At 36.3% G+C, this 17,678-nt stretch overlaps 1 protein-coding gene across 10 annotated transcripts in view; it reads right to left on the minus strand.

The window, feature by feature from the left end:
- The window catches only part of sorbs2b (sorbin and SH3 domain containing 2b), a 52,236-nt gene that overhangs the window by 24,828 nt on the left and 9,730 nt on the right, over positions 1 to 17,678 (minus strand). For 5 of the 10 annotated variants that reach the window (XM_079892543.1, XM_079892549.1, XM_079892547.1 and 2 more), the window contains exons 3-9: positions 9,555 to 9,605; positions 6,647 to 6,742; positions 4,846 to 4,872; positions 4,529 to 4,656; positions 3,592 to 3,885; positions 1,972 to 2,322; positions 828 to 969 (exon numbers count right to left, since the gene is read on the minus strand). In XM_079892543.1, coding sequence (XP_079748669.1) covers positions 828 to 969; positions 1,972 to 2,322; positions 3,592 to 3,885; positions 4,529 to 4,656; positions 4,846 to 4,872; positions 6,647 to 6,742; positions 9,555 to 9,605 — 1,089 coding nt within the window. Of the gene's footprint in view, positions 1 to 827; positions 970 to 1,971; positions 2,323 to 3,591; positions 3,886 to 4,528; positions 4,657 to 4,845; positions 4,873 to 6,646; positions 6,743 to 9,554; positions 9,606 to 9,719; positions 9,775 to 17,678 lie in introns of those variants that run through there. The other 5 variants (XM_079892544.1, XM_079892548.1, XM_079892546.1 and 2 more) reach the window with 5 other exon arrangements.

Consider the following 17,678-nt stretch of genomic DNA (forward strand, 5'->3'; position numbering starts at 1 on the left):
AGTGTTTCAGACCGATTAAAACTAGTAATGAATCTTACTGAACTTAATTTAAAAATAAAGTTTACTTTAGGAATCAGCCATTACAAAACAAAAATATATAGGAATATACTCTAAGATAAAAAATTGATATAATACATTTTCATATATGGGAAATTTGTATTTTTTCAATATACGGTAACCCATTTTGATGGTCCACTTTAGATATTCTATTGACTATATGTAATGTTGCACCTACAAGTTAACTAACTCTAATAAGAGTATTAGTAGACTCTGCTTAATATCTGCTAAACACTTTGTTTTGATGGCCCCCAAAAGTTAATCTACTGACTATAAGTAACTTTGCAAGTACATGCCAACTTATTCTACGAAATCTAAATCTACCCCAAAATGTCCTCTAATACTCAACTAATACTCTCATGAGAATAAGTTGACTTGTAGGTGCAACGTTACTTATGGTCAACATAATGTCTAAAGGGGACCATCAAAATAAAGTGTAACCCAAAGTACTGCAATATATGCATAAACCATGTATGGCTATATATTGATACATATAAAATGAGAGTTGGCTTATGAGAGTCATTTGTTCATGAATCAGGCTGCTCTGGTCACAGTTGGCCACAAACTAACCTATAACTTATTTATCACTATTTGGGAGAAAATGTATCAGATTGTATACATTTAATATGGTTATATAACCTGTGGCTGTGGTTAAACTAGTTACAAACTGAGATGCAATATACCATTTTCTCTGTTCTTACAAATGATGAAATCAATAATGAAAAGAGCACAAGAGCACGGGGAAGTGTTTGATTAGCTTTAGTACTCACCAGTGGTTCTAGCGTGCTGCATGGCTGTAATACTAGGACTCAGTGAAGGAGGAGGGGGGTATGTTGAGGGAGAGAAGGGTCTTTGGAGGTGACTACGAGGACTTGCTGGCACAGTCAGACCCCCGTTCACAGTCATCTGGCCCTGTATAACACAACACAGAGACACTGTTAAATAAAGAACCTATAGGCATAAAAATTACACTGAGATCAAACTTTTATGCCACAGATGACATCTGTTAGCCTTAATAAAATAGAAAGAGGATAAAGAACAGAACAAGGAAAACAAAACCACCAAAGACTTGTGGATTGACTAGTAAAATAAGCAAACAAAATACAGTGCCCACAAACAGGGAAGATATTCAAGGGTGGAAAAAACAATGGGTTTCAGAATTTGGAAGTGGTTAGAATTAAGTGTTAGTATACAAAAAGAGATACAACAGGAGCAGTACAAGAAGAAGTCTCAATTAAACCATGTTCTCCCACACCTAAAATCTTTGACAAAGACATAGTGTGACAACGATAAACTGAGCATTGACACAACATCAAGACAATCTGTATGGCAAAAGGTGTTAGTGACGACCCTTGAGACCACTGATGCAGAGTTTATGTGAATCTACAGCAGAGGCGATGTTAGTATTTTTATAATCACACAGAGAAGAAATGCTGAAACCACTAAATGTGAACACTGGACAAGTGATATTGGTGTTTGTTGAACTAGCCCCTAAATGCAGATGAATGGCCTCAAATTAGAAACAATCAACAATAAGTTTGAACAAAGCAAGTAGAAATGAGCTAAAGGAGTTTTCTAAATAAATAAATAAATAAGTAAAATTCTAATATGCTGATTTCAGGCTCAATAAACATTTATTACTATTATCAATGCTGAAAAAAAAGTTGTGGTTCTTAATTTTTATGAAAACTGAGATACATTTATTTCAGGATTCTTTGATGAGTAGAAAGTTCAGAGCATTTATTTGAAATAGAAATCTTTTGTAACATTATAAATGTCTTTACTGTCACTTTTGATCAACTTCCTTGCATCCTTGCTACAAAAAAAAAAAAAGTTAAAATGGAAGTAGGAATACTTATAAAAACTGACAAAGAAACAGTAAGACAGAGTGTTGAACTGCCGGTGAATAGTTACATTAGTGGTGCTAGCTGCAGGGAAGTGTAACCACATGTTGTCTGTGACCGCACTCATCTGGCAGAGGGTTGGAGAAGGGGTACGAGAGCCACCCTCTGGGCCAAGTCCACACGCCCTCAACTCCTCCAGCACTGATGTGGATGCTTCGCTCTGAGTGCGGGAAGAGCAGCGGCTCTGCCCCAGTGGAGGCTCCGAGCCGGGAGAGGGAGGGCCTGGAGAAGGGGTCTCTGGGTGAACGTCAGGTGCTCTGGAGCTGATGAAATCGAGGGAGAATCTGAGCCGATTAGGGGGTGAGTGTGAGGTCAGTGCTGTTCCAGGATAGGTTTGTTTAAGAAGGACTGGTACCTCAGGCTGAATGACAGAGAGGAGAGTGGCACAGATGAGACTCAGCAGTTGACACAGCGCGTGTGAGAGATGAAGTGATGTGATGCAGCGAATGGCTGTGCGTTAGAGAGGATGGAGGGGTTACAGATCAAAATGTTATTCCAATGTTGCATTAAAGCATAAGGCTAAAAGAAGTTTAAAACTTCATTAAGATCACAATGAGGTGACAACCAATTCTAAGTCACATTGTATTGCAGAAAATATGTATATATAAAATAAATAACAAAACATTGAAATGACATGGAAAATGTCATATTCACATTATACGTATGTATATATATATATATCACAAGTAACGCATTGCATAATCAAATAACTTTTTTTCAAGTAACTAGTAAAGTAACTAACATAAAATAGACTTTATGTATTTAAACTTACTTTATTAACCGGTGTCTTTGCTGCTGCATTTTGATGATTCAATTAAACCATACTAATAAACAAAATGACTTCAGATAAACATCACATTTGTGTTTAATTTTTTATTGCTGAAGTAAGAGTGTTGAACTTTCTTCTCCTGCGTCCTATTCATCTGCGATTCAGAATGAATCACCGCTGAAAGGTTTGTCTGAGCTGTGCCCTCTATTGTACAGGCGTGAATTTGCATTTCCTTCATTTCACTTTTGGTGTGAAAGGGCCTTTACGTTTGGCAAAAATAGAAATTAAAAAAACAAACAAGCAAGCAATGTAGAAGCAATGTGAGAAAAAGTAATGAAAACATAACGTAACACATTACTTTACATAGAAAGTAACTAACGCAGTTATTTTTTAGGGAGTAACACAATATTGTAACATATTACTTTTAAAAGTAACTTTTATATATATATTTTTATGTTTTATTTTTATTTTATATAGTTAAAAGTAATGCGTTACTTTACTAGTTACTTGAAAAAAAGTAATTTGATTATGCAATGCGTTACTTGTGATATTATATATATTATACAAATAATGTGAATATGGCATTTTCCATGGCATTTCAATGTTTGTTATTTATTTTATACATACATATTATAACATATGTATATATAATTCATTTTTATAAAAAATACAGTAATATTGTGAAATCGTACTCAATTTAAAATAAACTTTATTATGATTTGAATATATAATGACAGAAACCTGAAAGTTCTTCAGCAAAATGGAGAAACTGCGTTAGTTATGTTTGCTAAAACACAGCATGGCGTAGGGAGGGTGTTATTAAGCTAATGCATATGTGATTATGAAATCCGTGACATATACCACTGGAGGGGCTGCAGATGGCAGTGGAGGGCAGGGGCGTGAGTGGCTATCCGGGAGGTCCATCCTTTTAGGAGGGGTCGGGGGTCTCAAAGACAGTGTCTGTGTGCGCCGTCCCGATATCTGTTGCATAGGGTTAATGCGAATGGAGAGGGAAGCTACGTGTCTCTCCAACTCCCTAGATGAAGGGTGCAAGTAGGACTGCCCTGCTTGTGAAGAGCATGAGATTTGGTCCTCTGTGGACAGCAGTCTGTGGGAATGGACACTATGCTCTTGTGCCTGATTAAGGAGAGTGGGCTGTAGGATATTAGAGCACAGGTCAGATACTGTTGTTCTGTGGTGGTTCTCTCATTGAATAAGGGTGTGGATGTGCTTGCCTTGGAGAATAATCTCTCTGAGATAAACAGTTGATTGTTATAGTGAGGACATGTATAAGGCGGTCAAATTCTGCTGTATTACCATCAGCAGGGCATAACTTGTGTGACAGTGAGAAAACAAACATATTACACATACAGAGGAGATTGGATTAAATAATATTAAAATCCAAAATTCTCTGTAGCTGGAAAAGATAGATAGATAGATAGATAGATAGATAGATAGATAGATAGATAGATAGATAGATAGATAGATAGATAGATAGATAGATAGATAGATAGATAGATAGATAGATAGATAGATAGATAGATAGATAGATAGATATCACAGTTATCATAAATCCATAATAGCACAGAGGTTCATTCAAGTCATTTGAGAGCTTTTCTTTGTGCTCAGTTTTCAAACTGAGCAGTACGCTAGAAAAGGGTGTGACCGGTACAGTTAAAAATGTCATTAATAAAACCTGTCGAATGGACTTCCACAGGGGTTTCCTGTGGAAGGAAAACCTCCAGCGACAGAAAGGATAAGAAAAACAAATGAATGAAGTAAACACAGCAGAACGTACTGGTGTGGGAGACTTTTTATCCTGAAAGTTGGGCCTGACACTTCTGTAGCCTTTAGCTGCCAAAGAGGAAGAGCACAGGTCACCATTTCTCAGACCATCACTGGTGCTGCTGCTGGGCCTCCACAAATCTATCAGGAGACAAACAAAACACTTGAAAACGTGTTTAATATTCATATATACACAATATTTCACCACAGAATGCCACTATTGACCAGTAAGAAATAATAATACGAGCAGCAACAGTTACATTGTTTTCCAAAGCATATGTACTTGTTTGTAAAAAAATATATTAAATAAATAAAATAAAGGCTGCTTACCTGAATCGTTGGATTGTGATTCAGAATCTATGCACAGGTGAAATTGAGATAAGAGAACTTTGTTAAATACTAGCAAGAGATCTACTTTTCACAGTGAAATGAGGTACACTCTTAGGGCCAGATTAACTAACAGCTTGCGCCAGCTCAAACCCTCTTTTGGCGTTAAAAAACTACAGTATGTCAGGATTTACTAAAGACATGCAGTGAAAGATTAGTGCTGAAAATGCGTAGACAGGGTTATTCCTGCGGCTGACCTTATTGCATATGCATTTGTAGGAGTTTCCCTTTCAGACACAAAATGTATGGGAGGCAAGTATATAAATGAATAACAATAAGGTGATTTATTAAGGTTTGCGCTATTCAATTTACTGGTATTTGCGCCAAAAAAAAGCATGTCTCAAACCAGACGCTCTTGATAAATTACGTTGGTCATTATGGAAATGATCTATCTGTGTTCTTTAATTTTTGTGTCGTCAGTAGATCACGCGCAGAACTTTCCACTACCATCTGCTTCCTTTTGGAATTGAGCTCACGCTAATTTGCCCTGTTAAGTAAATCTGGCCCTTAAACATCAAAGTTCTTTATTGGCATCAATGGTTTCATTCATAGAACCTTTCCTCTGCAAAAAGGATCCTTTAAGGTAGAAAAAAGGTCCTTTAGATTATTAAAATGTTATTTACACTTAGAAAATGATTGTTCTTTTAAGAACTGCTCACTGGAAGGTTCTTTGGGAAACCCAAAATGGTTCTTTTATGGCATCGCTGTGAAAATCCGCTTTTGGAATCTTTATTTTAAAGAATATATTCACTCATTACTTATTCACGTTTTTAGCGGATTATGTTGCGCAAATGTCATCCGTAATTTATTCCAAACCACTGCTTTAACTTTTACAGCAGATGAATGGAAGAGAGGAAAATATATGGACAGCATGAAGAAAGAATGAAAGGCGAAGTGGGAAAGTTTTACAAATGAAGGAGGTTTTCCCTTAACATCTGGCAGTCAGTTACCACTTCTGCAAACTAATTTCAGAAAGGCTCTTTTAAAACACACACTTTTGTCTTAAATAAACACTTGATAAAAGTCAAAACTATTAATTTGATTTATTTTGTGTATAATGTAACATAAAAACCCTTGTTCATTAAGCACAGTGCTAAATGAACAGCGGTCTAACTCTGTCCTGTGTTTGTTCCTCGCTGTCTAATTAAACAATGGAGAATATGCGTGTGTGAGGTCATAGTCAGTGAGACTGCTCAAACAAAAAGGGTCACCCCCGGAGGAAACTGTGCCGAGAGGAGACGGGGGAAAAAGCCTGAAGTATACAATTGTTGCCATGGAAGTGCACAACTATGGCAACAATCTGGTCACTGTGAGCTGCTTTTTCCCTTTAAGCAAAGAAAAGGAGAGCTCCAGCTCTCGAACAGTCCTTGAGGAGCTGCGAGCACAAGTTTGAGATGGCGAGCAAGGGTAACAGAGAGAAAGATTGACAGTCAGGGAGGGAGGTTGTGGTAGGACATAAGATGCAGCAGGATAAAACACAGATGTTGAATGAGTGACGTTGAGTGCAGTGAAGAGGAATTCCTGCTCACAGTGTCTGAGTAAACATACCGTCACATTTAACACCAGCAGAGTAAATACTCCACTGCTAATATATAATGCTTATGACTAACAAGCAAACATGAACCATTCGTTGGCAAATGTTTTCATTTTAATGAACTAGTTTTCAATGCATTATTGTAGTTTTATGACAATATGATCAATGAAGCTCTATTAGTGTGATCTGTTTCCTGTACGGGAATGATACCTGTGAGCGTGTATAGGTTTGGTGAGCTCTGGATTCTCTTCATTGGGGTTAGAGTGAGTAAAAGCGTGGCGCTTTTGCGGATCTGTCCTCCACTGTCTGTGAAAAGTGCAGTAGCACATGCAAACACAAATGCACATGCATCAATACTGCTGCATGGCAAGATGACTGTGACTTACAGCAAGCAGGGTAATGTGAAACATGACCTTAGCAACTAAACAATATACATTACCAAAACAATTTAAGTGCCAGGGTGGATTAATGTAGGTGTGACGTGTATGATTGGTTTACAGTATCTACACGTGTTGAATGGCTGGATGTGCTGTGCTCTGACTGACTGTACAGGGCTCCCACACCTTTTGACCTAAGAATTTCCATGATTTTTCCATGACTCCCTTTCCCTTTCCATTTTCCAGGCATTACAAGCACATGGTTTAAAACTAAGCACAAAAATGTACAGTGTATTGACTATAGAAATTCATATAACTTTTTAAAACCTGACTTGTCAGCACCTAGAAATCACACTTTTAAAATGTACTGATATTTTTCCCAGATTTCTCTGGTTTGACCTTTTACTGCTGTGTAAACACTCTGTATAAGCACAAACATACCACTCAAAAGTTTGGGGTCAGTAAGATATTTATTTATTTAATTTTTTTTTTTTTTTTTTTTTTGTAAAATAACAGTAACTAAAAAACATTTACATTGAAAAATATATTTTAAATAAATGCCTTTCTATTCATCAAAGAATCCTGAAAAAAATATGTCATGGTTTCCACAAAAATATTAAGCAGCTCTGCTGTTTTCAACATTGATGATAATGAGAAATGTTTCTTGAGCAGCAAATCAGCATATTAGAATGATTTCTGAAGGGTTATGTGACACTGAAGACTGGAGTAATACCTGCTGAAAATTATATTAAAATAGAAAACAGTTGCTTTAAATTGTAATAATCTTACCATCCACAAACATTTTGTCATCATTTAGTCATCCTCAAGTTGTTCTAAACATGTATGAGTTACCTTTGTTATGCAAAGAAGATATTTTGAAGAATGGTAACCAAATAGTTTCTGGTCCCTATTGACTTCCATAGTATTTTTTTCATACTATGGAAGTCAATGGGGACCAGCATCTCTTTGGTTACCAACATCGTTCAAAATATTTTCTTTTGTGTTCAGCACAAGGCATAAATTCATACAGGTTTGGAACAACATAAGGGTAAGTAAATGATGAAAGAATTTTAATTTTTGGGTGAACTGTCCCTTTAAGTGTCTTCTAAGAACTCCTGGCATCCAAGGTTGCCACAACCAATTTAGAACCTAAAACTGAGGACACTACGAGATGAATCTTGCAGATTGACAGGCTTTCAGTGTTGGCACTGCCAGATGTAGCCTGATGGGTTTCCTCTTTTCTGACTGCTATACCTCTGGATGTCAAAAAGGCAGTTTGGATGCCAGAGTCTTCGCCCGACTCTTAAGAGTTCTCAGAGACAGTCAGCCAAGAAATAAGAACACCCCCCTGCACAGCTTTTCCCAGAATCCCTGAGATGAATACAAAATCACATGCTCTGCCCAACAAAAACAAGTCCTGTTGGGTCTATGTGAAGGGAAAGGCATATTTTCATTCCTTTCTGCCTCATAACACTTGATTAGTGTCAATTTTGTTTAAATTGTTCACTGTATTCATTATTTGTATAAGTTGTTGTGGCTGGTAGGCAGTGTTCCCTCTCCTTTTTGTTCTTGCTGAGCCAAACCTAATTCAACTGGGTAGACCCTTCAGCCACCCATAGTAAATGAATCAATTAAATTAATTAATAAGTAATTGTAAAGTAATTTTATGATTCTACATTTATTATGTAAATACATAATTAATAACAAAAAAATGGCAGAAGTTTTGTAGAGGGCACAAAAGCATGAATCAATGCTGCGTATTTACAGTACAAGATTTCAGTTCCACATTGAAAATCAATAGACATATGGACGGACTCCAGCTGAAATGCCGCCCATTCATTTCGCTGTGTTTTAAGAAATCTCTAGCTGTAAGCCCTATATTTTTTGTGTGGCTTCTAAGTTTTTCCTGTCTATCTGGGAGCAGCATCAGATGTGCGCAGCTGCGAGGGAACCTGGTAGCCAGAGGATCTAGCTATTCCCTTACAATTTTTTTAAATGTGCTGTGGTGTTACTATCATTACGATCTGATGGTGACAAACGGAAATACCATGGTTCTCTGATATACACTAAGTTTAAGGTAATTTTAAAAAAATAAATGTTTAATCTTGCATTAAATTGATCAAAACGGTTTAAAGTAAAGACATTCATAATGCTACAAAAGATTTCCATTTCAAATAATTGCTGTTCTTTTGAACTTTCTATTCATCAAAGAATCCTTGGGGAAAAAAAGGAATCACGATTTTCACAAAAAAATATTACAGTAAGTAGCACAACTGTTTTCACTGATAATAACAAGAAATGGCTGCTGAAAATCCAGCTTTGACGTCAATGGAATAATTTACATTTTAAAATATAGTAAAATAGAAAACGGTTATTTTAATTGAAATATTTTTTTTACTGTTTTATTGTAATTTTCTTCTCATAAATGCAGCCTTGTTGAGCATAAGAGCCCTTTTTAAAAACATCATTCTGACCCCAAACCTTTGAACAGTATTATAGTAGGTAATGATTACCATATTCATATATCATGTCTTTTGCATGATTCTCCAACCTCAAAAAAAATCTTAAAATCAAATTGTGCCTGTCAAAAATTACCATTGCAAATTCCCAAAAGCCATGGTATTATCATACCGTGTCAAAAAACACGACAATGGCAAAGTACTTTTTACTAAATTTTTCTTGATATTTGAATTTGCCTTAAATGATTTCAACCATGCAAACTGAAACTGATTTGAACTAACCTGTGTTCATGTTGAAGATCTCTCCTTCTTGTGTCTTGATGTCACACAGTCCTGAAAGACATATCATTAAGAATCAGTCAGCAACCCATACTGCTCGGTAAGTAAACCATTGATTTATCCGTGTGTACAGCATGTATGGGTGCAGGTAGAGTGGTATTGGCGTACCATCTCTCCCCGGCACAGCAGCATGCTAGCAAGTGTCTAATGTGGCTGGTTAACATCCCTCTTGGGATATGTGGCCCTAGAGTGAAAGGTGATACAAGCCTGGCGTTTCAGCTCAGAAACACGCAGCGCAGTATCAAAATACACACCATACATACACATATATCCTCACGCATTCTCTGATCTTACACATGACCACTTTTGGTGTGTTAGAGCTTAACAACTCTTTGAGTTCGTTGCCAGAAATGTACAGCCGTCACACACTAGTAGGGGGGCTATTGTAACTAATTAAACCCCTGTTTAGTTTGACCTAGATTACTAATTTTTCAGTGATTGATTAACAGCCCATGTGACCCTACTCCGGAAATATCTCACTTTTTTTTAGCACTAGCTGAATATTTCAGGGATGGTCTATGATAGGAACACTGTCATTTAATCACATTATTACATTACTTAACTCATCAGCAGAGGCAAAGAGCTGCAAATATGCCAGATAGGAGACACCGTGAGCGTGTGCTCATGTGAAAGACGCATGTCTAGCTTTCAGAGTGCCATGGCAGGCACGTGTGCCACTTGTCACATTTACGTAGACCACCCGTCGTTCAACACCCAAAGTGTGCTGCACCTGAGACCATCCTTTGATAGCGGTATGCTACGCATTCACAGGTCATGACAAAAGAGAGGCATTCAAATTTGCTATTCTAAACCTTTTAAAGGGATAAATTCAATTTCTGTCATCATTTACTCACCTTGATGCCATTCCAAATATTTAAGATTATGTCAGGCAGTGTTCGTGCTGTTCTTTTTCATGTAATGAATGTGAGAAGGGTGACCAAAAATGACAAAAAGTACCGTAAAAGCATCATAACAGTAGTTCAATTTGCTGTGTTGTCTTCGGTTAAGTGTCACCTGGCATCTTATTACTATGTACTTGTATAAATATTATTTGTATATTATATTTTAAATTTGATCTAAGCTTTACTCATTTTATTATGTGCTTCTGTCATTTTAATATTTTATTAAATTTTCCTGTTTAGCTTTATTTTTATTTCAGTTTTAGTTTTTAGTAATTTTGGTAGTTCAACTTAAACATTTTATTTTATATATATTTTACATACATTTATACTTGTAGCTTTATTTCAATTAACAAAAACTATTTTTAATAGTTTTAGTGTTCTTTAACATTAACAAGACCGATAACAACTTCTGACTTTTCCTCACAAAAGCTATCGTATAACATCAGATGATTTAGAATACAGCCTATGAGTCATATGGACCACTTTTGTGGTGATTTATTGTCATTTTTTAAACTTAACAGCCACTGTTCAGTGTTCACCATTCACTTTCATTTTATGAAAAAGAGCAGTGTCAACATCATCCTCCTAACTAAAGTACAAAAAACAAAACAAAAACAACATCATTTTGGGGTGACCTATCTCTTTAAAGGAGTTTGTAAATTCTAAATTCTAAATTCTAAAAAAAAAAAAAAAAGTGTCATACATTGTATCATCAGCTCTGTATAAAGGTAAATAAATAATCACCATCAGCCCTTAATAAATCATTGAGCCAAACAGGATTGCCCCATGCTGAGTCTCATTAAAAAACAGACCCAGAGGTCATCCTCAAAATAAATCTTCAGACACCACAGCCAATAAATCTGGATAAAAACACAAGGGACAGTTTTGCCTGGGACACCACTGGACTTTGCTAAATCACAGGTTGTAATGAACTGTCAGCAGTAAAAGATTATGATATTGGATTTCAAGGGTGCAGACTTGTGGCGACAGAACAGCTGGAGGGGAAGGGAGCTGGACACTCGCCTAAGAAATGGACATAGCTCCACATTTATATTCATGAGAAAGGCTCACACTGGTCATTTACTTATCTATCCAAACATTAAGAATCATTCTGTCGGGGAAATGCCATAGACCAATAAGCCAAGCCAATAAGCCATACTAATTTACATTGCCATCAATATTTCAATGCGCTCGTCAAATAAATAGCTCCACCACGAAGACACTCCAAGAGGACATGCAGTAACCATGAAAGCTCCAGTTTATGCTGAAAATGAATTTAAAATGCTACAAGACTGTGCATGCATATCAGAATAAGTGACAACAAAAATTTGCAAAGCGTGAATACAAAATTTTGCAGCATTTACACCAACATGGAATGTTTCTGAAGACAGCATAGCCAGAGGGAAATATTATAGGTAGGACTTGATTTTACCCCTCATCAGGATTGCTCAACTTTGATATTACTGTTTAATATGATTTCTCTCCACTTTTGTTATCTCAGCACAAAAGTTGTAATTGCTGCAGAGGTAGAGAAAATAATTAAGGAATTAAAATTCTGAAGAAGCAGATGAAGATTTTTGCCACCTACTGGACTTGAATGTGAAACATTGAATGGCCTAAAAGAGATTAATGGCAGTTCCAGTTCTAGACTGAGCTGCGAATGGGTCCCAAACAGAAATACAGTACGTCATCAACTGGGCTTTATCGTTATTATCACAGGAAGACTAATTCTTATCGTGAGGAGAATTTTTAGCGGTATATCGCAAACGATAATATATCGCCCATCCCTAGTCAAAAGCAAATAGATCCCATTATAATCACTGACGCTGTCTACACTGAATACAGCATACAGATGCATGTACAGTTCACAAAGAAACTTTTGTTAAAAGACGAAGCAGTCAGCTGTATTGAATCTGACAGCAGCTGCATCACAAACCCTAAGTAAAAGATTTCATAATGCTTTGTCTGTAAATGACGGTTTTATAATGTTTTCAAAACACTTACTCACATGCAATAGCAAGTAGGCGTTGATACTGTTTCCTATGCAATGACGTGAGCAAATCATAATAGTGCCCGTTTACTGACAAGCTTTAAAGGAGCCGCCCCTTACAAATGTATAATTTCAGACAGGGGGTCAGAATGAAGGTTGAAAATAAACATTTTTCTGCGTATGTTTGTTTTTTGTGGAAAAAAAATCCCCATTATTAAAATTATAAGTGAACCTCAGGTGAACATATTAAAATAAGTGAACATATTAAAATAATGATGCCATGACCCCTTCAAATTGGGTCAGTTTTAATTTTACAATGTTTGTAAACATAACCTAAGCCATTTTTTATGTTAATAAAATACACACTCGTACTGTTTGTACATGCATGGTACCATGGCGATCATGTTGCTCTGTTTTGATGGCTTATTTATAGTCAGATTTCTCCGACTTCTGCGTAAGGACTGGACATGGGCCATTTTCACAAGCCTAACAGCCTTTTACCAGAAGTTAGGGATGAAACCATGTCATAAGTAGCCTCCATGAGTAGTGCTCAAGTGCCAGGACAGAAAAAGACTAAAAACAGCTATGCTGCCAATTTAGAGCTAAGAGAGAGCTGAAGGCATTAATGGATTCAGTCTTAATATTTATTGGTCTGTTTATTTGTGATGAATTATTCAATGTTCAAAGGCCAGAATGGTTTAAAGGCTATAATGTGTTGTCTTCAAAGCAGCTTTATGCACTCTAGTTATACAAATATTATTTAGATTTACATATATTTTTATGCAGATATGAAAGCCACAGAGTCAGGCCTATGCAGCAAACATATAGTTTAGAGGGACATTGCTTCTCCAAAAGTAAAAAAAAAAGAAAAAAAGTGATCAGCTTTATAGACGATAAAACCAATAAATATAAGTTTTGTAATACTTTTAGTGGTGTTGGTTTAAGTTCAAATTTAAGAGAATAATTAGAAAACATCATTTTAAAAAGCTGAAATATCAGCTCTAAATGGAATGTTCTACCACAGAACGCAGATACTTTTTGTACTTTAGTGTGTATAATACGATAACAGTAATTGCATTCCCTTTGAAAGCTATGGATTCTGCTGATGCGTATCCTACCTGCTGGAGATTCTATTATGAATGTCTTGAAATAGATGTCCTCAGAAGAGCAGTTTAATGGTTACATTATGGCTCCTGCCTTTCCTGACAGTCAAAACATAACATCCGAGTAATGAGCTCTCTAAAATCCCCAAAGTAAGACAGTAATATGCTGGATATGCTGCTTGTATTCTCCAAAATAGGAAGAATCTTTCTTTTCATCAGGGATTTCCAAACAGGCTATTTATATGAGCATCCCAGTCAGGACACAAGAAGTTCTATGTTCTCCTAAATGGTAACTTCGGAATCACAATTACATTAAGTTGGGAACTGTGCATGTTTGCTGCTGTGCTTTCCGTTTGATGCAATGAGTCCCACACATATTTTCTAAAGCCTCAGATAATTGCTTAAATTGTTCCCATGTGTTTTAGGAGTATAATTTCATTTCTAAATCCAGCTCCTAATACAACATAGCTACTGTGTAGTACTCGAATTGAGTACCTAAGAGTGATAAAGCTTTTAAAACTAAAGTAAAGCCTTAACTTAACGTTGGATGAATTTCATTCTATGTGTTCAATGGATTATGTTCAGTGAAAGGTATCATTTTACCTGGGAAATAGAAGATGAAACAGATTAAATGTTCAATAGCTTTTTGTATCCAAGAAATTAAAATAGAGAAATTTAACCTGATAGATTTTCACTGGACTAAAAAGTGTGACAACTTGCCCTGGTCTCTTCTGTATAATAAAGACAATTGCACTGATATTGGCAGAATGAACACACATGGCGATCAGTACATCAAAACCTCAAATCATGTTGATAACGTCTCCAAATTTAGTTTAGAGTAATGGGTCAGAGTTGTGCACATACTTGAACAACTGCTATTTTCGAGCCTTACTGATAGAACTTGGTTTATTCAACTTCGAGTGGGTCACAATCCAAATATGGCACAGGGCATTACAGGTCAAGGACTGTGAGTCTACATGTTTCCCACTATGGTTAAATGACTGTGCAAAGTGCATAACACATGATCTTGCCACAAGTGAAGGGATTGAATTAAAAGAGACCCTTGTGATTTACACGTTTGTGCCAGAAAGTATTCACTGGCATCCATGTGAGTGTGAGTAGTTAGATATTGTCTAGCCGAGCCGATGAGAGGAGGATATTGGGACATCTGCCAGAACTTGAGTGTTTCTGCTGTGATCCAGCTGGTGGAAACAGCAGGTGCCCTTGAGGGGTCATGTGGCCTGCAGATTCGTCGCCAATTCGACATTTGAACAGCTAGAGATCGAAAGCCAGGAAGATTCCTGTTTGGCTACAGTATTACTTTCCCAATTTTGCGCCTTTATGGAATTGAAAGCACGTCTTCAAGATAAGCTTGGACTGCTGTAAAAAGCTGATTGTAAAAATCTCAGATAAGACTTAAGGGAGTCTTTAAATACAATAGTTAGTCAAAGGATTTCAAAAACCATTGAATGCATATTCTTGGTTCAATGCAATTTATACTCTATCAACAGCATTTGTAGCATAATGTTGATTAAAAATAATAATAATAATAATCAACTCGTCCTTTATTTTCCATCAAAATTTTAAAATGTAAAAAATCGAAACTAATTTTTTTAATAAAATTAGTTCTATTAATTATTCTGTTAAAACTTTTATTTGAGCTGTACAGTTTTTATGGCGTTGTGCTTAAATAAAAACAACATTTTAAAATTGGATAGAACTTTAAACAGCAAAGGTTAGTTTTTTTTCACACTGATAGCATGTTAACACGCATTTTGTTTACATCTTATGGCTATACTTTGAAACAGTGGGTATTTTCACATTTTATTTATTTATCCTAAAGGGTTAGTTCAGTGAACATAGGTCAGTCAAATTTGGTAAACAGAAACTTACTTGCTTGTTTGAGCTTTTCCAAGTGTCAATGAGGTTTGTTCTCGTACATCATGCAAGTATGGTTGAGCTTCTATTTACTATATTTGAGTGCTCCATGTATGTTTGTCGACCAATGTTTATGCGTGAATCCATTTTGTGAAGTGGACCCCGCTCAGTTGCAGGGTCCACTTCACACACACACACACACATTTGATTTAGCACAGGTTTAATTTTTATATGTGAATAAGAGCCTAAATTAAATGTGTTCATCATAAAAACTGACCATGACCCTTTAGAAGACATCAGAAGACTCGATTCATATGGATTTCTTTAACAATCTCACCCAAAACTGAGTTTTGGGTGAATAGGCTTTTAATGGAGGGATAGAAATCTCTCATATTTTATTAAAAATGTATTCATGTTTCGAAGATAAACGAAAGCCTTATGGGTTTGGAATGATATGAGGGTGCTTAATTGATGACAGATTTTTTATTTTTTTTGCGAACTATTTGGCGAAACACTGTGCACAGGTGCAACACTAAGGAACAGTCTACATCACAGGGAGTCAAATAGCTTTTAGGAATATTGCCCTGTGTTTTGTGCCAAAAGCTTTTATAGTCTTACTAGATGTATCTGCATCATAACATTTGAGCCCTCTGTGTGATACTTACCACACAGAAATTCAATTTCCATATAGACAGTAGTCAAAGTGGGCATTTTGACCTCAAAGACCACCAATAATGTGCTGAAGATTTTATACAGGCTCATTATTACTACTATGGAAAAAATCAAGACGCAAGAATGATATTCTGAGATATAGCATAGCTTCCTTCTTACATCTGTTTTGTCATTTTAGACCTCCCTAAACAGTACACATTGGCATCTCTCCTTTTTTGGTAGAGTTGCCATAAATGGTGCCTTCAGCACGTTCTGCCATTTCTAAATGTTTTTGACGAAGTGCACGACTTGAGGTCTACAGATAAAAATATCGTGATGAAAGCATTTCAAAACAATTGAAAAACCTGTCTTTTTATTCATCTTTTAGAAAGAAGCTCTGTGCTATGTAAAGATAGGAAACCTTTTAGAGGGTCTCAATGTATACACACACAACAGCCAGCGGCTGAAACAGGGACCCAACCTGAGAGCCAAGATAAGCAGCCAGCACTCATCATTCCAGCACCTTCTCCTAGACGCAATCTGACAAATATCTAAATGGGCTGACATTTACAAAACCAGTTGGACCCATTCCTCTGACAGAAGCACTCCCCTGGGCTAGAAGATCCATCTGCTAATTAGGTGTTTAACCTCTGGAGGGCACCCAAAGTGACAGACTGCTAAGTCTTTTAGTCCTCTGACATGATATCGCCATTTGTACACTAGCAAATCATTTGACATCCTGCGTAGTTTCTTCCATCAGAAGACATCATTCAAAACAGTCCGATATAAACAGCCACATGATATCAAAGAGAGGTCCAATAGGTCTTTGCAACTTTTTGCATTCTACTAGAAAATCCTCAGTATTATTTCAAAACTCTTCAAACGGACCTAAACGCTTTAGCAAACAATGAATTGGCTCGCAAAACATTTCTGAGCCGATCTAAAGGGATTATTAATTCAACAGCTATTCAACAGCTACCCTATTCAACAGATCTTTGTGTTACTTTACAGTATCGCATACAGGGTTGAGCAATATTTGAAAATGATTTGGTGACAAAATGAAGCATTATCGTGCATATTGGGATTATTTCAATGCACTTTTTATTTGTCCATAAAGTTAATTAACTTTGATTTCTCGTGATTTACTCATCATTTACTCGCCTTCATTTAATCCCAAATGACTTTTTTCTTCTATGGAACATAAAATAAGTTATTTTGTGGAATATGTCCATATAATATAAGTCATTAGGCTGCGATGTAGTTTCCCAGCAAGCAATTTTGCGTTTAAAAGACGTCTAATAGCCGTCCAAACACAGCCCAGAGGTCTAGGCTAAACCAAGGCAAAATTGGGTCTGTCAGTGGAAATTTAATAGACGTCTAAACCATAGCCCAAGAATAGACTAGTCATCAATTAGATAACATGTCAAAGAAATGAAACAAAATACCTTGTAATCACTGTTGACTTTGCTTACATAATGGAATATCATACATCTCGCCAGTTATTTTGGCACAACCGACATGCAACCAAATTCAAGGTTATTTT

Source organism: Squalius cephalus, assembly GCF_949319135.1.
Source record: "Squalius cephalus genome assembly, chromosome: 14".
NCBI lineage: Eukaryota > Metazoa > Chordata > Actinopteri > Cypriniformes > Leuciscidae > Squalius > Squalius cephalus.